A 23,917-nucleotide genomic window follows, 5' to 3' on the forward strand; every position below is an offset into this window, starting at 1 on the left:
GTCCTGGCACCTCGTCACTGATGGCTGGGGGCTTCTGGGCTCCCAGTCCCTCATCAAGGCTCTAAATCTCTCTCCTTAGGCTGTTCCTGCCTTTATCCTGGTGCGTCTGTCCAGCTCCCTCCCCCTCCTCCACCTTTCTGGCCCCATCTCAGCATCTTTCTGTCCCACCCTCGTGGGCCACATTTCATCCTCCCCCCCCCGCCCCCCGCCATCTCTCTCGGTTCCAATCTAGGGTTTGTCCCTGACCCCATCCCTAGATTTGTTTCTGACGCATTCTCCGTCGCCTTCCGCCTTCCGTCCCCAGCCCTGTATCTCCCTCCCTGTCTGTGAATCCCTTCCCCGCTCCCCTCCCCACCTCGCTGCCCAGTCCCCCTTCCCTAATGAGAAGAGACAGCAGGCCCTCTCCTCCCATCCCCCTCCACTACAGGCTGACTGACAGGGAAGAGCCAAGAAAGCTAGGGAGGACTGGAGAGGAGGCGACCCAGCAGGGGGCCCAGGTGGAGAGCCCTCGGTCCCCCAGGGGCCGAGGAGGGGGGAGGCAGAGGAGCCAGAGGCAGGTAAAGAGAGAGATGGATGGCAAGGAAAGACAGAAAGAAGGAGCTCTGTGAGAGGAGAGAGCCAGAGAAGCAGAGAGAGGCGAGAAATGAAGAGGGTAGGAGGTGGAGAGAAAGTGGGGGAAGGAGGGAGAGACAGAGGAAGAGAGAAAAGAGGGGAGGGAGAAAAGGTGGGAAGCAAAGGCACAGAGATGAGGGGTCAGGAGGGCGGAAGGCCCCCTCCCCAGGTGCTAAGGGCTTTCACACGGGCTCAGTGAGGCCTCTGAACCCTCCCACTGGCCCTAGAGGGAAAGGGTTACTGTCTCTGTTTTACAAAGGAGGAAATGGAGCCTCAGGGGCACCTGATGGAGCAGAGCCCAGGAAGGCTCTGAAGTCTGACGCCTGGCTTTCTGGGGACTGGCTGTGGACCCCGGGAATGTGGCTTGCCCTTTCGAAGCCTCCGTGTCCCCATCTGCGAAATGGAAATAGGAACAGAGGACCTGTCTCCTAGGGCGATCTAGAATTCTCCATGAGATCACGAGTCAAGTCAAAGCCTGGCTCAAGGTCAGGTGGGTTCTGAGCGTTTCTCACAAGCGGCAGGTCCTGACCTCATGTCCCTATCTCTGACACCAAGGGAGAGGCAGTATCCAACTCGGAGTCAAGGCTTGGGATACAAATCAGCGACAAGCTGGGGCAAATGAGGTCAGAGGGATAGCCAGGGTTCAGGGTTCTCGCAAGACACCCCCCCACCCCACCCCCTGCTCCCGCCTACACTTCCTGGGCAAACCCTTGGGAAACTCCAGTGTCCAGAGTTTCTAGCTGGGAATAAAGAGCCCAGTCACCTGCAAGGGGGCGGGGCCAGAACCTTCTTCACCTGTTCGTCCCAGCCTCTCCCTCCTCTGAGAGCTGCGCCCTCCCTCAGAGGGGTTGAGGGGACTGGGAGGGAGTCGGTGGGCAGAGCAGAGGGAGGGGCGGGGGATTAGGGCGGCGGCTCCTCGCGTCCCCCCCCCCACCCCCCCACCCCGCGGCGGCTCCAAGGGCGCGACCGGAGGAAAGATAAGGTCCCGAAACCTGGGAGTCCGGAACCGGGAGCCGGGGAGAGCTCCCGCCCCTCCCTGCCGGGGTTCAGCTAAAGTGAAACCGGTAAAACTTCCCCAGGGACGTCCCAGCCGACGGCTCACAAGGAAAGGGAAGCGTCTTCTTTCTTCAGGGGACACAGCCCACCGAGCGCCAGCTTCCAGAGAGAGCCTCCTGCCCTTGATTACATCTAGAAGCCAAGAACCGAGTGCCCCGCCCGCATTTACATCTGGATCTCAGGAGACATTCCAATGCCTACAATTAAATCTGAAACCCAGGAGATAGGGCCTCTTCCGCCTCCCCCCTCACCCCCTGTTTTACCTGGGACCCAGGAGCCACAGCCCCCTGCTCACAATCTGGAACCCAGGTTTGAGCCCTTCCTGCCCCCAATTCGACCAGGACCCCAGGACACATAGCCCCTAGCCTTCATTCTACTTGGGACTCAGACCCCGAGCCCCTAAGTTGTCTGGGTCCCAGGAGCCAGGCCCCAGCCCCTTGTTTCCTGGGTCCCAAGAACCTACAGCTCCCTGAGGCCCCAGGTTGGAGTCCTCAGGCCCTTCCCCAGGTCGCCGGAACTCTCATCCTTGGCCCTCCCAGGAACACGAAGTCCCAGCCCTCCAGCCCCTCTGGAGAGCCTGGACATCTGGCCCCCTGCCCTCAGTTCTCCCAAGGCCTCAAACGCCCAACCCTGGGAGAAGGAAAATGGGGGATGGCCTTGTCTCCTCGTCGCGACCCTCCTGCTGGGGAGCGGGGGGGAGAAATTCCCCACATGCCTGAGCGGGGAAGCGGAGATGGAACCTCAGATCCGGGTTGACAGCTCAGTGCGGGGTGGGGTGGGGGGCGCGAAGGCTCAGATTTAACCCTTTTGGTGTTAGAGTCTGAGGAAGGGGGAGGGGATAACCGAGAAGTCCGGTGTAGGATGGATGGAGAGTTGGGATTAAGAAGGGTGGTGGTGGGCGGGGGGAGAGGGCTGCCGAGAGATAAGGGTCGGAGTCGGTGCGGCCGGCCGGGAAGGGGGCTCGAGGGAGGGGGCTCGGTGAACTGGGGGTAGAGCGGGGAGGGTGCTCGGTCTTTCCCCACTCGGAAGGTGGGGAAGGGGTTGGGTCCGCGCGGAGGGTGGGCGTCTGCGGTTTCTCACCGGTTTCCCGGAGCAGCAGCAGCAGCAGCAGCAGCGGCGGCAGGAGTGGCAGCGTCGGCGACGATCTCGACGGCGAGAGGGCTGCGGCCCGGGCCATGGGGGGGCCCGGGGTGGGACTGGGCCCGGGCGGGGGCCTGCGGGCCACTCCGTGAGCGCCGATCGGCTGGGCGGTCGAGCAGGTGCCTGAGGGGCTCCGGCTCCCGGCCGGTTCCCGCCCGCTCTGCTCCCGCGGCTCTGCTCTCGGGGCCGGGCTCTCCCCGCTCGGCGCCCCCGGCCCCAGGCTTCTCTCTGGCAGCTCGGACTCGCTGACGTCACAGGACCCACCCCTTCCCTCCCCCCCCGCGGAGCCGACCTTGGGCTCCGGCCGCACTCGCTCACGCCGTCCCGCCCTCTCTGAGATTCCACGCTGGTCCTCCCCGGGATTTTATTCCCGCCCCGCCCAGCACTCTGCGCCCGCCCCCTCCCAGGGCTTTACACCTGCCTCTCCCCAGAATTCGATGTTGCCCCTCCCCCAGAATTCAATCTCCGCCTCCCCTGGAGCTCAAACCCCACCCCTTTTGCCCTCCAGGAGACCGCTCGCGCCCCGCCCCCGTCTCCGGGCGGCTGGTTGAGATTCGGTCACGCCCTCTCCAGAGTTTACAGCGGTCTCCGCCCCCCTGAAGCCACGCCTCCGCGACGGCCCCGCCCACCCGCTCTACTGGCAGTGGGTCCGGCCTCTTCCCGGGAACTCGGTCCCGCCTGGTCTCAGCCCCGCGCGAAGTTCTGTCCCCGCCTCTTCAGCTGTAGCTGAGGCGCCGTCACACCTGCGTGAGGCACGTGGGTTCTCATAGGCCCTCCCCCTCCTGGAGCCCCGCCCCCAAGCTGAAACCACCCCCCCAGCCCACCCTCCCATGCCCGCCAGGAGACTTTCCTAGTTCTTGCCCCTCGCCCAGTGCCTGTCTCGCTACTGGGTGCGTCTCGGTTTATCCTGTGTCTTTCTAAGCTCTGCCCCGGACTCTGGGCGTCGCTGCGCCATTCCTTTCCAGATTTCTCTTTGCCTCCCTGTGCCTCTGGCTTTATGTCTCTCACAATCTTTGGATCTCCTTCGTCCCTTTATTTCTCTGCCTCTGGAGTCCGCACGTGTCGGAGTCGCTTTGTGTCTCTGGTGTTGCTGCTCTTTGTCTTTCTAACACCGTTCCTGTGTCACTTGCTCCCCGCGTCTCTTTCCATCCCTTTGACTCTGTCCCTGTGTCTCGATGTGCCTTCTTGTTTCTGTCTCTCTCGACGTCTCTGTTCCTGCCTCTGTTCTCTGTGGCTCTCGCTCCCCGCCAACCCCCCTGTCCTCTCCTGTATTCGGTTCCTACCTCCCCGTGACCGCGGCCTCCCGCCAGGGGGCAGCACAGACCGGCCCCCCGCGCTCTGCTAGCCCTGCGGGGCTGGGCTAGGGTCGGGCCTCCAGATTCCGCCGGTCCCTCCCCTTGTCCTTGTCCCACTTCTATCTTCCCAGCCTCCTCGCGTCTTTGTGTCTCTCGCTCTGACTCGGCCCCTTTGTCTCTCCCCGGCGGCTCCCGCTCCTCCCCACCCCCACCTACCTCTTCACATTCCTAGGGCTGACCGGGGGAGCTGGTGAGGCCGCCCAGTGTGGCAGGGTGAGGGCGGGAAGCGGGAGGCTGAGGGAGGGGATGCCACTGAGCCCCTGAAATCCCTCCTTTCCATTTCCTCTAGGGTGAGGGTGTCGCCGATCAGCTGGGCGCAGATGCTTGAGACCTTCTTGTCCCCACCAAGAGGAGCCCCTAGACTTGCCCTCCTTCCCCACAGCACACGCCCCAGCTTTCCTCCCCAAAGGGCGAGGTCTCGAGTAGGGGAGACTCTTACTGACCTGCCTTCTCTTGGTAATGAGACTATTAATAACCGTATTTAGCACTTACTGTGTGCCACGTGCACATTTAAGTGCAGTATATTATCTCAAATAACCCACACCTGACCCTATGTGATAAGGAAACTGAGGCACAGAGAGATGAAAGTGACATGGCCCAACAAAGTTACAAAATGTCAAATCCAGGGGCGCCTGGGTGGCTCAGTCGGTTAAGCGTCCGACTTCCGCTCAGGTCGTGATCTTGCGGTTCCCGAGCTGGAGCCCCACGTTGCGCTCTGTGCTGACAGCTCAGAGCCTGGAGCCTGCTTCAGATTCTGTCTCCCTCTCTCTGCCCCTCCCCTGCTTTCACTCTCTCTCTCTCTCTCTCTCTCTCTCTCTCAATTAAATATATATTTTTTAATGGCAAATCCAGATCTGACATATCTTAGTTAATTCCTCGCAAGAATCCCACGGAGGAGACACCGTCGTGATCCCCATCTGACTGAAAAGTGCACCGAGCACAGGGTGGCCATTGGCCCCAAGCCACCCAGCAAGGAAGTAGCAAGCAGGGATTTGAACCCAGGCAGTCCGCGCTTTTATCCTCTCTACCCTACATGTCCTTCAGACAGCATGTATCTCAGGCTTGGCACAAGCCTGGTATGAGCCCAGCTGGACACATGTGGGTAGTAAATGTGATCTCTCTGGCCTCTCCCCAGTCTGGAGCCAGCCTAGAGGGTCAGGATCTCTGGCTTTTAGTGAGGGCTTTGCCACTAATTTGCTCTGTAATATCCTTGCCCCTGTCCCCACTCCCCTGTCTCCCTTCAACAAAATACCCAGTCCCCAGGGAGATTTCTTCCAGGAAGGGCCCGCAGCACCTGCTCTTTTCTGGCCCTGTCAGTGAGTGAGCTCAGCTTTTCTTTCTGGCTGGTCTTTGTTGGGTATGTTTGAGCCCAGGAGGGAAGCCCCAGGAAGGTAAGCTGGACTTTAACGCCCCTTCACAGGCGGAAGGGGACATACATGAGGCTGCGCACTGCCATGTTGATTGACAAATGCCTGGGTGGGTCTCATGCCTGAGGAGTCAAGTCAACTTTCAGTGCCGAGAAGTCCCGTGGCACTGCGCTGAAGAGCCATAGCCTCCGGGAGGTATAGGCACAAGGCCAAGGTCTTTCTGATAGAGCTTTGAAGTTGGTGCCAAATATTTACCTGCCTGGCAACCTGTAACCTCTTTTTCTTCTTCCAACAGTCTACTACCCTACTACCAAGTTTTCCTATAGGGCGTCCCCTACACTCAGTCTTTTTGGTTCAGAGGGAGCCTGATCCTGTCCTGGCCAATCAGTGCAATTGATCCCTTGGCCACTGGGATTGGTTCAAAGGTGGGGGTGGAGCCCATTCCTGTCCAATGGGAATTAGCCCTGAGACTTCCTCTTGAATTAATAGTAAAGGAACACAATTTTTTTGATAAGACTTTTATTTTATTTTGTTATGTTTTGTTTTATTTTATTTTATTATTATTATTTTTTTTAAGTAGGCTTCACACCCCGACATAGGGCTTGAGTTCAGGGCGCCGATGAGATCAGGACTTGAGCTGAGATCAAGAGTCAGATGCTTGGAGTACTTGGATGGCTCCGTCAGTTAAGTGACTGACTTTTTTTTTTTTTTTTAATTTTTTTCTTAACGTTTATTTATTTTTGAGACAGAGAGAGACAGAGCATGAACGGGGGAGGGGCAGAGAGAGAGGGAGACACAGAATCGGAAGCAGGCTCCAGGCTCTGAGCCATCAGCCCAGAGCCCGACGCGGGGCTCGAACTCACGGACCGCGAGATCGTGACCTGGCTGAAGTCGGACGCTTAACCGACTGCGCCACCCAGGTGCCCCAAGTGACTGACTCTTGACTTCAGTTCAGGTCATGATCTCATGGTTCAGTTCATGAGACCGAGCCCCACATTGGGTTCCTTGCTGAGAGTGAGAGCTCAGAACCAGTTTGGGATTCTCTCTCTCTCTGCCCCTCCCACTCTCTCTCTCTCTTTCAAAATAAATAAATAAACTGGGGGAAAAAAAGAAAAAAAGCCAGATGCTTAACTGACTGAGCCACCCAAGCACCCCAGGACAGCTTTCTGATGAGACTATTTGAGCCCCTGGATCCAGCTATGCCTGAAGATAGTCAGCCTGGTTATTACGAGTGAATAATTTCCCTTTTCATTTACACGAATTTTTTACTTCCTTTTTTTTTTTTTTTTTTTTTTTTGGTCGTTTGCAGCCAAACATATCCTTACTAATAAAAGCTATGGGAGCCCAAAAAAGGCACAGATTCCTGTAAAGTTGCCAGGGCAGGAAAAGGGGAGTGAAAACTTTTCAGAATCCTTCCAGATGCCCAGGCTTTGAAGGACAGGCAAGCTTTATGACAATGGGGGAAACCGGGAAGGGCATTCCAGGAATAGTAAAGTCATGAAGACACAAGGCAGGGGCATGTGTGAGAGAGGGAGGGGTGGGCTGTGTGTGAGGGGCAACATCTTAGGTCCTAAATGCCGGGTGAAGGGCGGTTCATGCACTTGAGAGCAATAGGAAGCCACAGAAGGTTGTAAACAAGGGTAGTTTACTGCAAACTTGCTTTTACTTCCCGGAGCCCCAGATCCTGCAGGAGATCCCTCTTGCCCCTTCCCCCAGACCCTTGTCCAAGGTGGGGGGGGTCAGGCTGAGGGCACAGGCTGCCATCTGTATGCAAATTGCCTGGGAGGCCAGACAGATGAGGGACCTTATGCAAATGTATGTCTTCCAGGGAGGAGGGCTGGGACCCTCCTCTCATTAACTCAAGGACCAGGTGCTGAGCACCCCCTTCCTCCCTGGGGTCCCCTCTCTTCCCTCCCCCTAGCCATCTGCTCACCCTCTCCCCAGCTCCCCAGATCCCTCCTGACCAATGTCGGTTCTTACAGTGGTCTCTCTCTCTCTCCACCTGGTCTCTTCCCTGGACCAAAGGACCCTATTTTGCTTTTCTCTCTTTCCCTCCATTTTCCTCGGATGATGATACTAATAATAAACACATACCGAAAACATACTCTGTGACAGGCTTTGTAGAAACACTTTGCATGGTTATCAAATTCTCTCAACTAGTCTATAACCCTCTATATGTTTCTGCTGTATTTTTTTTTTTAAATATTCACTTCTGCCATATAGAAAACAAGAAAACCGCACAAATAAGGAGACAGATAGGTGATGAAGCAAAGGATGGAACTGAAGAGGCGACTCACAGGGGCGCCAGGGGGGATGGCTCAGTCAGTTGAGCGTCCACTCTTGATTTCGGCTCAAGTCATAATCTCACGGTTGGTGAGCTCAAGCCCTGTTATCAAGGTCTGCAGTGACAGTTTGGATTGAACATAGGGGCGTCTGGCTGGCTCAGTTGGTAGAACTCGCAACTCTTGATCTCAGGGTGGTGAGTTCAAGCCCCACCTTGGGCGTGGGAGCCGACTTAAAGAAAATAAGAAACCTGCACAAAAATGATTTCAATATAGATGGGAAGGATGGAAGGGTCGAGGCAGCCCCAAGTGTCTGTGTGTCCATAGGCGCTTCTTGTTGGTGACCCCCAGCTTTGTTCCCTGACGCCTGTGCCCAAGCCACAGAGGTAAAAGCCATGGGCTGGCAAGCAAGCAGGTTTTCAAACAGCTACAGTCGTGGCTGGGGGCGTTTGCCCCCACGTGGCCCTGACACCCTTTTGGGTGCAGAACCCCCGGGTTCACCCTCCACCGTGAGCATCAGAGCCATGCCGTGAGACACGATTTCAGAGCTGTGTGTGTCCCAGAACTCAGGTGGTGGGGACCTTTGGTCACTCGTGCCCTGATCTAAGTGGGTTAACCTACCTCTTCTCTCCAGCTTCTCTCATTTGTTTTAAGCTGATTCAATAAACAGTGGGATCTGAGCATCTTAATTAGGCCGGTGAGCTCTTCTGTACCGGGGGACCCCGGGCGTGCTGCTCGGTCGCCTACCAGGAGACTCCCATAGCAGCTTGCCAGTTTCCCACGGTGATGGACCCCACTTTGTCCATTTTGTGGATGAGCAAACTGAGGACAGAGAAGCAGAACCACTTGCCCGAGACTGGAGGCCAGAGGGCAGAGACCTCCCGGCATGCGCATGCCTTATGGTGGCCCTCCACTGGCCAGATGTGACTGATCTCCATTTGATGGGCTCCGGGAGGTGGCCCCTCGGCCAAGGTCACACATACCCATCTCCCACCCCCCTCCCGCTGCTTCTCAGCTGCTCCTTTCGGCCTTGTTTTCTTTCCCTTTCTGACGGTACTTGTCTTTGGGTCCCAGTTCTCTGGCTCTCCTTGTCCCTGTTTGTCCGTCTCTGCCTCTCTCTCCCCAGATCTCTGTCTCGCTCTTATCTCCTCTGAGCTTCTGCGGTCCACCCCCTTCCCCACCTCCCCTTCTTTCCATCTCTCTCTCAAATCGCTCTTCCTTAGCCTCAGGGAGTCTAACCGGCCTCACTGTTTTTGCTATCTCTCTTCTCTGCCCCGGAAACCCTTCTGTGGGTTCCTCTAAGCCACCCCTCCTTCCCTAGGGAACCCTCCGTTGCAAACACCATGCCTCCCCCCACCACCGAGGGCGCGGCTCCACCCTAATGCCATCCCCTCCACAGCTCCCCCCCCCCATCCTGCAGCTTCAATTCCCTTGGGCTCTGCAAGACAGATTTGAGAATTTTCCTTATGGGAAGAGCACCCCATCCTCCAAGAGGGCGCCGGTTCTCAGCGCCCTCTGAACCCTTGGCGCCTCACTCTTCCACCCTCTTTCTTATTCTTTCTCCGTGACATCAGACTTCTCCCAGGTCTTGCAAGGAGGGTGGGGGCAGGGAGTGTCACCTGCGCCCCCTTCCCGTCTCGTCCCCCACAGGAGGCTCTGCCCACAGCCTGGCGTGATGTGACAGACAGCATTTATTCCGGACTCCAGTGTCCACAGATGATGGGAGCTGGGGTGGGGGCAGGGGCCCGGATCCAGTGTCGGACTACGCAGTAGGACGTCAGGTGGGGTGGGGGACCGGTAACGGGGGCGGGAGGTAAAACTCGCCCGAGCCGGCCGACCCTCAGAGCCTTGGAGCCTCGGAGCCTCGTCCTGTCCCGGGCCAGGTCCCGGGCTTGGGTCCAGGAGCTATTCTGGGGCCTGAGAGTCACATTCCCTGGAGGAAGGTCCCCTCCTCCCCACCGCCCCTCCCTCCCTCCCCGCAGCAGTGGCTGCTGTAGGTCCCTGCCCAGCCAGCAGAGGAAGGAAGGGAAGGGAGGGCCGGGGAGAAGTGGGAAGGTGGGGGCGGGCGGAGGCGTGAGCAGGCCTGGTTCTCTGACGCTGATTCTCTGATGTCGGGTCTGGTGCAGCCTCCCGGAGGCCCTTGGGCTCAGCACTGGGGACGAGGTAGAGAGGTCAGCCTGCGCCTGTGCTCACGAGGGCCGTTCCACCCCTCCCCCCCTCCCCCGCAGCTCCCCCCGCCACCATCAGGGTGCCCAGGCCCTCACCCACCTCATCTCCGAAGCCCCCGCTGCCATGCCTGGCTCCTCCAGAGGCGCCTCCTGTGAGAAGACCTGTCTGCTCAGGCCGCTCCGACCCTGAGTGGCTCAGCTCCGGCTCCCCAGGTGGCCTGGGAGAGGAGAGGGCACGTTGGAGGCGGTCATGCCTGGGGGAAGGACTGAGGATGGGGCTCTTCCGGTTGGGATGGCCTTGGGGGATGGGGTGGGGGGGGTGGTAAAGGCTTTGGGGTTAGGGACGGGTGGGCAGGACGCCGTAGGAGTTGGAGATGGGTCTGGAGGTGGCTACGGATTGGAGCGGAGGGTGGCCGTGAGCTCAGGCTCAGGAGAGGTTAGATAGAGACGAAATCAGTTAGGAATGGGAATGAGGTGGGGAGCCTGGGAACCAGGTCGGTTAAGCGACTCAGTCTTGGTTTCAGCTCAGGTCGTGAGCCCCGTGGTTCGTGAGATCGAGCCCCGTGTCGGGCTCTGCACTGACAGTGCGGAGCCTGCTGGGGATTCTCTTTATCCCTCTCTCTCTGCCCCTCCCCTGCTCACAATCTCTCTCTCTCAAAACAAATAAACTTAAAAAAAAGGGGGGGGGATGGGAACGAGGGAAGCATGGAGGGGAGGGGCCAGAGATGCAGTTGAGGAAGACACTGGGCTTCAGAGTGAGGTTAGGGGTGTGGCGGGGACTGGCGCTGAGGGTTGGAGAGGTTGAGGTTGGCTACAAACCGGGTGTGGGGTTGGGGCCGTCTGGGCATGTGTTCGGGGTCTGGGGTTGACTATGAGATGCGGGTCGGGGTTGGGGTCAGGGCCGGGGATGTGTTTGGGTCTGGGGTTGAGGACAGGAGGGAGCTGAGGCTGGCCACGTGGGCTGGGTTCGGGGTTCAGGTTGGAGGCGAAGTCAGAGTCGGGTGCAGGGGTGGGGTCGGGTCACAGAAGTCAATTGCAGGGTTGCAGGCCACTCACGGAGCCCCCTTTTCTCCCTGCCGGCAGCAGCCGGGGCGACCCTTGCGTCTCATGCAATAAAAGGCAGCAACGACAAGGAGCAGGAGGCCCACGCTGACGGCCACGGCCATGACAGCCACTCCGGCCTGGGAAGTCTGGGGCGCCACTGCAGGGACAGGACGGAGGAGGAGGGGGTCAGCCAGCGGTGCTCTGTCTGTCCCCCCTCCAGGGTCCTGTGCACACCCCCCCCCACACACCAAGTTCCTCACCAGAGCCGAAGTGAAACACGTGCAGGGCGTTCCCGTGGGGGTTGGAGGCCTCACAGGAGACCCCGTCTCTGCTCAGGGCACTGGTCACCTTCAGGGTCAGGGAGCTGCTCACCCAGCCCTGCCCTCCGGGGGCCGGCTCTGCTGGCTGTGGAGGCTTGGGTCAGCCCCGGCCCGTGGGCTCAAGGGCTCGGGTGAGGGCAGAGGTGAAGACGGCCAGTCCCCCGGGGAGTGGCTGGCCACGATCGGCGAGAGGGCAGGATTCCCCAAGGGGGTTGGGGGGAGGGCGCCTGGGTCCCGCAGGGCTCGGGATGGGGGGGAAGGTCCCTTACACTGCCCCCCAGTTGGCTCCAGCTGAGTTTGGGCTCCGGGTAGCCGCGGGCAGAGCAGACCAGCCTGACTTCATCTCCTTCCCTCCAGCTGCCCTCACTCCTGGGCTGGGTCTCTTCTGCCCTTAATTCTGGTGGCCCTGTGGGTGGCGGTGGGGGGAGAGCGGGAGGCCCATCGGAGAAGGGGAAGGAGGGGGAGAGAAAGAGAAGGACAGAGGGGACAGGAACAGAAGACAGAGGTACCAGCCGTGGACCCGTCTCGTTTGTCCTGCTCCCCCACCCCCACAGCCGCCCGCCCGCTGTCCCCCACCAAAACTGCCCCATCCCGAACCTTGGACCAGCAGCTTGAAGCTCTGGGCGCGGCTGAGGAGGGGGACGGTGGGCATGGAGGCCTCACAGATGTAGGTGCCCGCAGAATCGAAGGTGATGGAGCTCAGAGAGAGCGTGGGGCCGTTCCCCAGGGGGATTGAGTCCTGGCAGGGAGGGGAGGAGGCGGCCAGGCGGGTGTGAGGGAGGGGTCGAGAGACGGGAGAGGGTGCAGGCTGAGGGTCCCCAGGCCGCAGGGCTCCTCTCTCTCACCTTGGTCCAGCGCAGGGCAGGCGTGGGCAGACCTTGCACGGAACAGTTCACGGCTGTGCTGTTGCCCAAGGGTAAGGAAAGTTCCTCCCTGGTGCTGAGCTCAAGGGGGTCCAGGTCTGGAGGGGGGGACAGACTGTCACCTTCCCCAGACCCTCACCCACTCGGCTTAGGGGCTCTCTAGGGCGACTGGGTGGGGGTGGGGGGCGCAGACGTGAGTGCACAACCAGAAGAAGAGCTTGTCAGGTGTTTCTCCTTGTTTTTTCTCTCTCTCTCCACGGACTTTCCAGGCTCCCATCCAGGCCAAGCCTCGAGCCCACATCTAACTCCAAAACACAGGCCCCATCTCAGCCACCTTCTTCCAGAGCCGATGACTGGGCCCACAGTTAATGCATGACCGGTGGGGGGGGGGGTGGCAAGGTGTTCCTTCTCGGATTGACCACCCAAACCCCTCTACCCATCTTTTCATCGAGCCCCTGTCTGCCCTGCCTTCAAAATGGACCTTCCCACTTCTGTCCGTCTCTGACGTCCGGGTCCGACTGCCCGGACCACCTTGCAGCCACCTCCTCGCCGGTGTCCCCGCTGGCCAGGCTTCCTCCCCTGAGCTGCCAGACGGATCTTTTCGAAGCACACACCCGTCAGCCCTGCCCTCCGTGTGAAATCTCGCAGTGGTTACCCAGTATATAGAGGCCAAATTCTTTGATAAAGCCCCCAGGATCCTGCTTGGTCTGACCTCTACCTACCTCCTCAACCTCACTTCTCACCGCACGCCCCCACCCCCACCCCCACCCTTTGTCCCAAACACCAGCTACCCTACTCTCTTGGTTTCTCTCCAGTATGCCATGTTGGGTCCTGCCTCGGGGCCTTCGCACCTGCTGTTCCCCCGGCCTGGGAGCTCCTCTTCCGGCTCTTCGAGTTTCTGATCCCATTCTTTGGTTTTCCCAAACGGCCCCTTCTCAGGGAGGCCTCTCTGTCCCCCCCCCCCCCCCCCCCCCCGGTGGCGGACACTGAGATTTCCCCTCTAGCGCTGAAGGATTTGTCCTCCCCCAGCTGTTGAGAAGGATGTCAGCTGTCAGCCCTCAGCTGTCAGCCCTCTCTGGGAACTGCCTCAGCTGCGGAGAGCCCCTCGCTCAAGGTCATGCCCCCTTCCTCGGGCAGGCCACGTGCAATGCCCGGTTGGTGTGGGGTTATAAAGGCCCAGCTCCCTTACCCCCGAGTGGGGCTTCCCCAGCACCCTGCAGGGCCGACTGAGACCTTTAGACTACAACTGAGACCAATCTTCTGCCTCTGCCCAGTCCTGCTTCCGTGCCCTCCCCAGCCTCCACTCCAGCCTCCGTCGGTGGGGATCCCAAGGCGCTTCCCATAAACCTCCTGCCTGCAGCCCTCTGAATCCGAATCTGCTTCCTGGGGACGGAGACAGACGGAGCCTGCACCATCCTCCATCTAGAACAGTCCCCGCTCGCCTGGCCAGTCCCTCATCCCCTCACTCTGCGTCAGTCCCTATAGGGGCTCCATCGCTACTCAAAGCACCTTGTTCAGCATTCACCACCTGTCTCCCCTACTTGACCGAGATCTCTGTGAAGGTGGGGGCTGGGCTGTCTCGTCCATAGATGTCTCCCCAACCCTGGTCACGGGGTCTAGCCCCAGGAAAGGAGGCAGAAGGAGGGCCAAGGAGGAGCAGGGCCTTTGCACAGCGCTCAGGTGCAAGGAGACTCAGAAGGCTTTCTAGAAGGCTGGAAAGTGGATGGTAGAAAGCAGGGGTGTTAACCTGGAAACGACGAGAGGAGCTCGGCTGGGATGAGGAGACTGCCTTGCTGGGGAGATGGGTCAGCCAAAGGCGCGGCCAGCCAGGTGGGCCTTGAAGGCCGGGGTGGGTCGGGGCACTCGGGAGCCACGGCAGGTTCAGAGTGGAGGGATATCAGGTGTGTGCTTTGGAGTGAGCTCTCTGGCCGCTTCGTATGGGAGACTGGAGGGGGCTGGGGCTGGGGCAGGCACCCAGGGGGCAGAGGGGACCATCCAGACCAGGACGAGGACCCCAGAAGTGGAAAGGGTTGCCGGCGGGGCTGTGTGGGGGTGAGGGCGAGGAGGCCGCTGGTGCCGGGGTCCCCCTGCCCGTCCCCCCGGGACGCTCACAGGCCACGCGCAGCTCCAGGGTTTTGGAGAGCTCCGCGTCCTCAGCAGCGTCGTAGTCCTCCACCCTGCAGCCGTAGGTCCCGCTCTGGCCCCGCTGAACCCCCTCCAGGGTCAAGTTCCCCTCAAGATTTGTTTTCAGCACGTCCTCCTGCTTGTCCTGGGTGACCAGGGATGAGGAACCCGGCTCAGGAGCCGCCCTGGTCCGGGGGTGGGGGCGGGGGTCATGCTGGGTCGGGGTCAACCGGGTCAGAGTCAGGGGTCACCGGGTTAGCATCGTGCTAGATCAGAGCCCACTCAAGCAAGGGGGCAGAGGCCCTGCCAGGCCAGGGGCCACCCCGGCTGGGTATCGAGCTGAGTTAGGACTCTCTCAAGTCAGGGCTCAGAGGTCCCGTGAGCTCCTGGGTCAACAGGCAGGCGCCTCGCTAAGCCGGGGGCCACCCAGGTGAAAGGTCAGAAGTTGGCGGGGGCCAATATGTCACAGAGGTCAGGGGCCACGACTTCCAAAGGAACGACGGGGTGAGTCACCTGAAGGCGGAAGAATGTGTATTCCGGGTTGGGGCTGCCGTCCCCCCGGCAAAACAGCTGGACGGAGTCCCCCTCGCGTACCCAGCCCTCGGTGGTGGAGGGGCTGTCCACCCAGAAATGCACGTGCTCCGTGGGATCTGAGAGAAAGGGCAAAGGGGAAGACGGGTCAGGGCAGACTCACGGTCAGGGTCGAGGGTAGGTCAGGTCAAGGGTAAAAGGCAAGGGCGGGGTTAGGGGAGAGAGGTCAGGCCCCAGCCAAGGGGAAGGCTGCGGTCGGTCAAAGGGTAGAGGTCACATCTGTCATAGCTCAGGTTCCCGCTTATTCTGAGATCGGCGACCAGAGAGGTCAGAGGTGGGGCTGAGCTGAGAGTGCAGGTCAAGGGTCAGAGGTCGGCGTGGGCGACAGGTCCGTGCGGGATTCCGGGACCCCGAGCTGGTGTGAGAGGGCGGGGCGTGGTTCGGGTGCGAGGCTCTGTGGGCCTCCGGGCGCTCGAGGTGGTCGGAGGTCGGGGGGGGGGGGGGGGGTGCCTGGAGGGCTTGCGGGGCCAGGCCTCAGGGAGGTGAGGGGGCCGCGGCCGGGGAGGTGGGGACCAGCCTGGACTCACAGTGCAGGGTGAGGCGGAAGGCAGGGCTGTCCAGGCGGCCGTGCTGGCCCGCGGGCAGGTGGTAGCGCACGGAGCAATGGAAGCTGGCGTCCCGGTCGGCCTTGTGGAGCCGCAGGTAGAGGGTGCTGGTGAGAGACTGCAGGCCCGAGGCCTCCCGCACCGTGCGGCTGGTCATGTAGCCGGCTGGCAGAGGGGGAGGAGGCGGCGGGTCAGCCAGGCCCCCGCCACCACCCGGCGCCGTCCCGCGTCCAGCTGGGCTCCCGCGCCCGCTCACCTGAGTTCACCTCCATGGGCACCTCCAGCCGCTGCCCGTTCCGGTACCACGTGATCTGGGGGGCCGGGTTCCCGTTCCGGCTGTTGCAGGTGGCGATCTAAGGCAGACACAGGCGTGGCCCTGGGCCCTGAGGTCGGTGGCAGGGGGGCGGGGAGGGGGCCCTCTTTCCTGGGGAATTCTCGCTCCGGACACAGGAGTCTGGGTTCCCCAGCCCTCTCCTCCCCAGGATGCAGGAGTGCAAACCTCCCCCACCTCCCAGCCCCCTCACCCCCGGCCCCCCGGCCCCCGACCCTGGAATTGAGGTCCAGCCCGAGGTACCTCCTGGGCAAAGTCATCCACCACAGACAGGATCCCTTTGTTGGGGGAGACCTCGGTGGCCTCTGGTTTTGCTGTGGGGGAGACGGTCGGGTCAGGAGCCCCTCTCCTGGGCTCTCGCCCACCCGCCCCTTCCGGGGGGGGGGGGGTGCCGCAGACACTCACCGAACATGTGGAGCCGCGTGGTGGCCTCGGCGCTGCCCGCCGCACCCGCCTTCACCACGCACACGTAGTTCTGCTCGTCGCCCACCTGGGCCTCGGTCAGCACCAGGCGCCCCCGGGCGTCCAGCTGGTACGGGGGGCTGCGGCCCCGAGAGTCGTGCACCGTGCCCTGCAGCTCGGAGCCCTGCAGCTCGGCCGAGGCCAGGCGGTGGCGGACCCCAGAGCGGTCTGTCTGCGGGCGGCCGGGGGGGCGGGGCTCAGCTCCAGGCCGCCTGGCCTGCCTCCCCCAGAGTCTCTTTATCTCTCTCCGCGACCTTTGCCATCTGCTGCTCTCTGGGTCACCTGCCTCCTCTTGTCACCTCCCTCCGGTCCCCTGTTCCCTGGCCTGCGTGTGGGTTTCCTCTCCCCAGGTCCAGGTCCCTTGTTCTGCATCACACTCCGTTCTTATCTCTCTTCCTCTCTCTGTCTCCCCCTCCAGCCCTGTGTCTCTGCCTCTTATCTCCTCTTTTTTCCTCTCTCCTTCTAGTCCTGCACCCCTGGGGTCTCCCGCTATCTCCTTGTCTGTCTCTGAACGGTCTCTCTCTGGAGCCTGCGCTCTGAACGGGGCGTCTTCTTTCTAGTCTCAGCTGTGCCCAGACACCAGGGGACCTTGGAGTGTCCTCCCCCTGGCGGGGTCTCAATTTCCCCATCTGTAAAATGGAAAGGCAGCTGGATGGAGCCCTTAGGTCCTCTGGGCTCTGAGGAGGGAATGCACGTTTGCAGCCCTGTGGTGCCCTGACCCCCAGGCCCCTTGGCCACCCTCTGGCCCCCAGCCTGCAGCACTCACCAGGAACCATTCCAGCACAAAATGGTCGTGGGCCCCCTGGGGGGTGCAGTTCAGGGCGACGGGCTCCCCTTTCATCACCTCCACCAGGGAAGGCACGGATAGGTGGACCTCGGCCTGGGCACCTACAGGAGAGCCACTGAGCTCTTTCTGCCTCTGTTGGGGACAGCCCTCCAGACAGAGCCCCTCCTCCCCCAGACCCAGGAGTCCTGGGTCCCAGTGCCCTCCTCCCTCAGACCCAGGAGTCCTGGGTCCCAGTGCCCTCCTCCCTCAGACCCAGGAGTCCTGGCTCCCAGTGCCCTCCTCCCTCAGACCCAGGAGTCCTGGCTCCCAGTGCTCTCCTCCCTCAGACCCAGGAGTCCTGGCTCCCAGTGCCCTCCTCCCTCAGACCCAGGAGTCCTGGCTCCCAGTGCCCTCCTCCCTCAGACCCAGGAGTCCTGGCTCCCAGTGCCCTCCTCCCTCAGACCCAGGAGTCCTGGCTCCCAGTGCCCTCCTCCCTCAGACGCAGGAGTCCTGGCTCCCAGTGCCCTCCTCCCTCAGACGCAGGAGTCCTGGTTCCCAGTGCCCTCCTCCCTCAGACCCAGGGTCCAGGACCCCAGCCCCTCCTCCCTCCCATCAGCATTTGTCTCCATCTCTCTCCACAGGACTACGGGCTCCTCCCCCGGGCCACACAGGGCCCTGGCTGCTTCTATCCAATCCTCCTGGGGTAAGACCGCACCTGTCCTTGTGCTTTCCACTAGACCAGCCGCCCCCCAAGGGCAGGGCCAGCTCTGGCTCATCCCTTGGCCTCCAGCACCCTGCGCAGGGCCTGGCACGTCGCCAGGCCTCTGTGTCTCTCACTCTGGGTCTCCATCTCTAGTCCCACAGTCTCTGCCTCTCTGTCAGCCTGACAGTCTGTCTCCGTCTCTCTCAGCCCCTGGGTCTCTGTCAGGAGTCGGGGGCCGGGGCTGCAGCTGAGGCACAATGGGTGTGTGGGGGCGGTCAGGGGGGACAGGGCTGGGCAGGTTTCAGGAATGTGGGAGGGACAGGCTGGCCCAGACCTGCCCGGCCTGGCACCAGATCCCCCTACCCACCCCTTGGCCCCTCTGCCTCTTTGCCGAGCAGGGAAGGGGATAAGGTGTGTCCCCTCCGATTAGGCGAGCGGGAGGCCCAGGATGGCGGGTCCTGAGGGAGAAGGGAGCGGGAGTGGGGGCGGCTGGACTCCTGTCCCAGGATCCTGGCAGACAGAGCTGTTCCCATTGGGGAAACTATGCTCTCTCACCCTCTGGGCTGGCATCCTGGCATCAGCTCTCACTTCTGAGAACCTCCCTTTCCTTCCCCGCCCAGCTTGACCCAGCCCTGCCCCTGGGGACCCACTATTTGCCATGCTTGTGCCAGGGGCCTGGATTCCCAGGCACCCACCTCTGGCCCAGGCCTGTCCCAGGGGAGGGGTGTGGGGCCAGGCTGGTGCCTGGGGCTAGTCTGAGCAACAGACAGCAGGAGGATGGAGAGATCTCTCTGTCCCTGGCTGCCAGCCCCTCAAGGCCTCCTCCCCATCCCACCACCACGCAGGTGTGTGGATTTATCTGGGCCCCAGGAAGAGGGCACGGTCACTCGGAAACACTGTTCCGCCGTCACTGCCCAGGGCCAGCGCTCCAGCCCTTCCGCGAGGGAGGGGAGTTCTTTAGAGCCTGGCTCTGAGTCCAGATCCGGGGAAGCCTCAAACGCATGTGGTTCCCTGCGATCCAGCTGGAAGGTCCCCGACCCTCGCAAAACTTGAGAACCTTTCAGAGGGAAGCCCTGGGGTTTTGGTCTCCTGTGTCCTGGGGAAGCCACTCCGGCCACCGGAGGCCTGGACCTTTGGGTCTGAGGAAGCAGGAGTCCCGGGACTCCGATTCCAGGGGCTGAGGGCCCCTTCGCTCCTTGGTCCCGAGCGCGGAGGGGGCTGGCTTCTCAGGTGGTGACTAACCCGCTGCCTGCCGGCGTCTGCCCAGCCCCTCTGCCGGGCCGTCCCCAGCTCGCTCGTTGGGAAGGGTATCCCTCGTGCTCCCGTATCCCTCCTCCCCGGGACTCCCACCTTTGGCTTCCTGGGGTCGAGGAGATCCCCTTCCCCCTTCCCTTTCCCGGGGTCCCCAGGGGCCGCCCCCAGCGGCTCCCTGCTCTCTGCCCCGGCCGTACCTGGGTGCGCCCCCAGCAGGAGCGCGAGCACCAGCAGCCTGGGGGCCCTGCGCGCCCCGGCCCGGGCGTCCGGGGGCTCCATGTTCGCGGCGGCGGCAGCGGGCGGCGATTGCCCGGGCTGCGGCTCCGGCGGCCGCGGGGCTGGGAGCGATCAGGCCCCGCCCCTGGCAGCCCCGCCCCGCCCCGCCCTCCCGAGCCCCCCCTTGGGTCCCCCCCCCCCTCAAACCCGGGCGCCCCGCCAAGACCTCCCACTGCCCGGAGCGGACCTCCCAGCGCCCGGCCCCGGGCCCGGAGCGGGGCTCCCTCTGCCCCCAAGCTCTGGGCTGCCTGGCTCAGGCTGACCGGTGCCCGCGGCGGTGGCCTGACCGACCAGTCTAACCAGTGTCTTGGGCTGTGACCTCACCACCCCGCTGCGGCCGCCATCCCCCCTAATTCGGACCAGGGGTCATCACGGCAGGTGACCGGGGCTTGCCCAGTTGATTTTACCCAGCTGACCCCGCACGACCAGTGAGTGGCCTGCACTGGCCTCTCCCAGGGTAACCGGTGGTTCCCAGCATGACCGGGGGCTTGCACTCCCCTCTCCCAGTACAACCAGCGGTGCCCCGCCTGATCGGTGGCCTAGAGCAGCTTCCTCCAGGGTGCCTGGTGAGGCTCTTCCCTGGAGCCCGTGCTAGGGGCTGCTTTCCTGTCTGACCAGTGGCCTGGAACCCATCAGTTCAATCTCTTAAATTTCACGGCCTTCAAACCTCAGGTCAGCCCGGGTCTCTGTGATGATGGCGGGGGAGGGGTGGGGAGAGCGAGTGCTGTGGGGTGCTCTTTCCTGGGCTCTCCTCCGCTCCGTAGGGCCCTCCCTCTCTTCTCCCCTTCCAGGGAATCCCAGGAATGCCACCCTCCTTCCTCCCTTCCTCTCCCCTTCACTCCCTCACAACCTTGGGGGGCAGGGCAGGAGAATTAGGCTGGAGGGAGCAGGTGAGAGGGGGAGGGGAGCAGGCTAGGGCACCTGAGGGGAGGAGCGAAGAGCAGAGCTGTGGGTTGGAAGGGTCACAGGTCAGATGGGGGGGTCACAGATCAGACTGTCCAAAGCTTCTCACAAGCCAGGTCTGACTGGGGCAAAATCCTCTGGGGGTGGGGGTTGGGGGGCCGGAGAAATGTCACTGGTTATATAGGGAGTAGCTAGCCCTGGACACTGGTCAGAATGGGGGGGAGGGGGTGGTCACTGGTAAGATGCCATTGCCCATCAGACACGGAAGGAAGGCTTCAATTACAGGTCAGCTTGGGAGTTGTTGGTCAGACTGGTCAAGGTGCTACTTTCTTCCTTGGTGATACAGGAGAGCAACCGTTACACCGGCAGAAGAGACCCTTTAGTATTAGTCACACCATTGCCTCCTCCGGGATGCCCTCCCCGCTCCCTGGCTGGATCAAGGGCTCCCACAGCCCCCTGGGCTCCCCCACCCCAGTCCTGCACACTCTGGGTCATCCTGGAGATGACCACCACTCTGGGGATTAAGCTGTCCCCTCACTGGACTGTAAATCCATGAGGGCAGGGCCGGGGCCGTCTCTGTTGGTCACTGCTGTGTCCCCAGCATAAGGCCAGACACAGAGCAGGTGCTCAGGGAAGGTTTGCAGGGCTCAAAAGGCAGGAGCACACGGGCTCACTGGATCACCGCAGGACACATGATACAAAGTCACTCATGGACATGGGGTGCCTGGGTGGCTCAGTCGGTTAAGCATCTGACTTTGGCTCAGGTCAAGATCTTGCGGTTTGTGGGTTCGAGCCCCGTGCCGAGCCCCGTGCCAAGTCCCGTGTTGAGCCCCGTGTTGAGCTCTGTGCTGACAGCCTGGAGCCTGCTTCAGGTTCTGTGTTTCCGTCTCTTCTCTGCCCTTCCCCCGTTCGTGCTCTGTCTCTCTCTTTCTCAAAAATAAATAAACATTAAAAAAAAAATTCACACTCACTCCTGGACAAATACACCTTCAAGGGCTCGTGCCCCTGTTGCTTGGGCTGGACCCTAGTAGGCACCCTCTCATCAGTCCATCTTCCTCAAGAATCCAACCAGCCAAGGGTCTAGGTGTGGAGTGTGAATGAGGGAGGGAAGGCATAAATACTAGCCACAGTCCCTCACAGACCTGACCTGCAGAAACGGGTACCCTAACGTCATCTGCCCTCATCCCCTACAGTTTCTTCCCACAAAACAGCCGGAGGGATCCCGTTAAAATGGGAGTCAACCCACATCACTCTTCCGCTCAGAATCATCCCAGGGTTCCTCCCAAAGTAAAAGCTAAAGTCTACTCCATGGCTCACCAGGTCCTCAATCCTTGGTACCTCCCTGACCCCATCGTTCTTTCTCTTCCCCTTTGCTAGCTCTGCTCTTGCCACGCTGGCCACTTTGCTGCCGTGCCATTCCTCCGATGCCAGCCGTGTGCTGGCCTCAGGACCTTTGCACTTGCTCCTCCCTCTGCCGGGACATTCTTGTCCACACAGCTCCCTCCTTTACTGGCTTCAGAGCTCTTCTCCAACATCAGTTTCCCTTGACCGTCTTATTTCAAATAGCAATGCCTGCTATCCCAGCCATTCTTCATTTCCCTTATCTTACTATATTTTCCCTCCATAGCACTGATGCAACATGCTTATGTTTTATTGTTTGTCTTGCGTAGAACATAAGCCCTAAGAGAACCGAAACTTTGTTCTGTTTACCACTGAATCTCCAGCGCCTAGAACAGTGCTTGGCAGGAGGAACAGAGTAAATACGAATGGAATAAACAAATTTCCCAGTCCCATCCTTCCTGTCTCATGTGTATATAGTACACATTTCATATTTATTTATTTATTCTTATAACTATTTTTTTCTATGTATTTGAAGCACAGTAAAAAAAAATTGGCACACTTTGGAAATCCAGTGGCATAGTTATTTAATTTTTTTTTTAATTTTTTTTTCAACGTTTATTTATTTTTGGGACAGAGAGAGACAGAGCATGAACGGGGGAGGGGCAGAGAGAGAGGGAGACACAGAATCGGAAACAGGCTCCAGGCTCTGAGCCATCGGCCCAGAGCCCGACGCGGGGCTCGAACTCACGGACCGCGAAATCGTGACCTGGCTGAAGTCGGACGCTTAACCGACTGCGCCACCCAGGCGCCCCTAGTTATTTAATTTTTTAAATGTTTATTTATTTTTGAGAGAAAGAGAGAGAGAGAGAGAGAGAGAGAGAGAGAAATCCCAAGCAGGCTCTGTGCTGTGAGTGCAGAGACGGTTGCCGGGCTCGAACTCACAAACTGTTGAGATCGTGACCTGAGCCGAAATGGGAGAGTTGGCCGCTTAACCAACTGAGCTACCCAGGCGCCCCCACATTTTATTCATTTCATTTTGTTTTAGGGAGAGAGCGGGGGGGGGGGGGTGCGGTGCAGAGGGAGCCCGACACGAGGCTCCCTCCCATGACCTTGGGTTCATGACCTGAGCCGAAATCGACTAAGAGTCTGCCGTGCAATGGACTGAGCCTCCCAGGTGCCCCTGGTGTCACCACTTCCGCGTTGTCATGAACAAGACTCATTTTTCCTCTACAGCCCCTCCCCCCCTCCCCCATCCTCAGCTTCCCTTTCCAGGTTGCTTGCCCTCAACAGTGGCCCTGGAAGCAGATGATTCTCCTTTTGAAGTCCATTTAGGAAGGGCAGGTGTAGCCCAAGTTTATGTCCTCACGCTTGAGTCATTCCCCTCGCTTCAGCGGATTCCGCGGGCCTTTCATCGTCTCCCGTCATCACAAGAAGGGCGAGTTACAGTACAGAAGGCATTCCCAGGGAGACACCACAGTCACGTAACTTTGATCACCGCAGATTGTTTTCACTGCTCTTTTTCGTCGTTAGGTGTTGCTCATATCTTAGTGTACCTAGCTTGTGAATGAAACTGTATCGTAGGTTTGTCCAGACATCCACGCACTAAGTCGCGAGTCAAAAACATGAAGTATGGCTGCCGTTCGATACCCTCTGTGGTTGCAGGCATCCGGTCGGGGTCTTGGAACCGCCCCCCTCGTGGATAAGGGGGACCAGTGTGCCCATCATTGTACACACACTGTGTGATGGGCCACTTTAAACTAGTTCACAGCTTGGGCAACACGGGATCAGGATACGTTCGGAGGGCAATGGTGACTCCCCCGTCATTCCAGATTTGCGTCTGGAGGATGGAACCATCGGGAGTCTGTGTTGTCTTGGAGGTCACTGTGTGTGCATTTTGGGTTGGACAACAAGAGTTAGCTGTGCAGGGAAAGTTTAGATAAGAACTTTAAAAAAAAAAAACACGTTTGCTATTTATTTATCTTCAAGTAATCTCTGCACCCAATGTGGAGGCTGAGCTCACAATCCCGAGGTCGAGAGTCACACGCTCTTCCTAAAAGTGTTCGACATGTATTCATCTTTGAGAGAAACAGAACGTGCGTGGGGGAGGGGCAGAGAGTGAGGGAGACGCAGAATCCGAAGCGGGCTCCCCGCTCTGAGCTGTCAGCACCGAGCCCGACGTGGGGCTCGAACTCGCGAACCGTGAGATCATGATCTGGGCTGAGACCAAGGGTTGGATGCTCAACTGACGGAGCCACCCGGCTGCCCCCGTCCTGCTATGCTTTGAATCGGGAACTAATAATGCCAAAAAGCGGGGACTGGTTTCTCTGGGACACGTTCTATTTTCCTAAGATGCCTGCGACGGTATCTCTTGTTCCATATGCTACAGCCCCACCTTGATGCTCCACTGAGGGGGG

At 60.3% G+C, this 23,917-nt stretch overlaps 2 protein-coding genes across 2 annotated transcripts in view; both read right to left on the reverse strand.

The window, feature by feature from the left end:
* The window catches only part of NECTIN2 (nectin cell adhesion molecule 2), a 31,343-nt gene extending 28,229 nt beyond the window's left edge, over nucleotides 1-3,114 (reverse strand). The window contains 1 exon segment of the mRNA XM_043598644.1: nucleotides 2,749-3,114. Within this exon segment, the coding sequence (XP_043454579.1) occupies nucleotides 2,749-2,845 (97 nt within the window). The 5' untranslated portion in view covers nucleotides 2,846-3,114.
* A 6,371-nt stretch (nucleotides 3,115-9,485) lies between these two features.
* BCAM (basal cell adhesion molecule (Lutheran blood group)) lies at nucleotides 9,486-19,324 on the reverse strand. Its single transcript, XM_043598649.1, has 15 exons — nucleotides 19,181-19,324; nucleotides 17,027-17,148; nucleotides 16,204-16,432; nucleotides 16,042-16,112; nucleotides 15,724-15,820; nucleotides 15,450-15,632; nucleotides 14,845-14,981; nucleotides 14,320-14,476; nucleotides 12,190-12,305; nucleotides 11,942-12,083; nucleotides 11,614-11,750; nucleotides 11,285-11,429; nucleotides 11,037-11,181; nucleotides 10,081-10,198; nucleotides 9,486-9,964 (listed from the first exon to the last, which is right to left on the reverse strand). Exons 1-15 carry the CDS (start codon nucleotides 19,260-19,262, stop codon nucleotides 9,959-9,961), a joined length of 1,887 nt encoding a protein of 628 aa, XP_043454584.1. The 5' UTR covers nucleotides 19,263-19,324; the 3' UTR covers nucleotides 9,486-9,958.
* Between the last annotated feature and the right edge of the window lie 4,593 nt (nucleotides 19,325-23,917).

This window comes from Prionailurus bengalensis, chromosome E2 (genome assembly GCF_016509475.1).
Source record: "Prionailurus bengalensis isolate Pbe53 chromosome E2, Fcat_Pben_1.1_paternal_pri, whole genome shotgun sequence".
Taxonomy (NCBI): domain Eukaryota; kingdom Metazoa; phylum Chordata; class Mammalia; order Carnivora; family Felidae; genus Prionailurus; species Prionailurus bengalensis.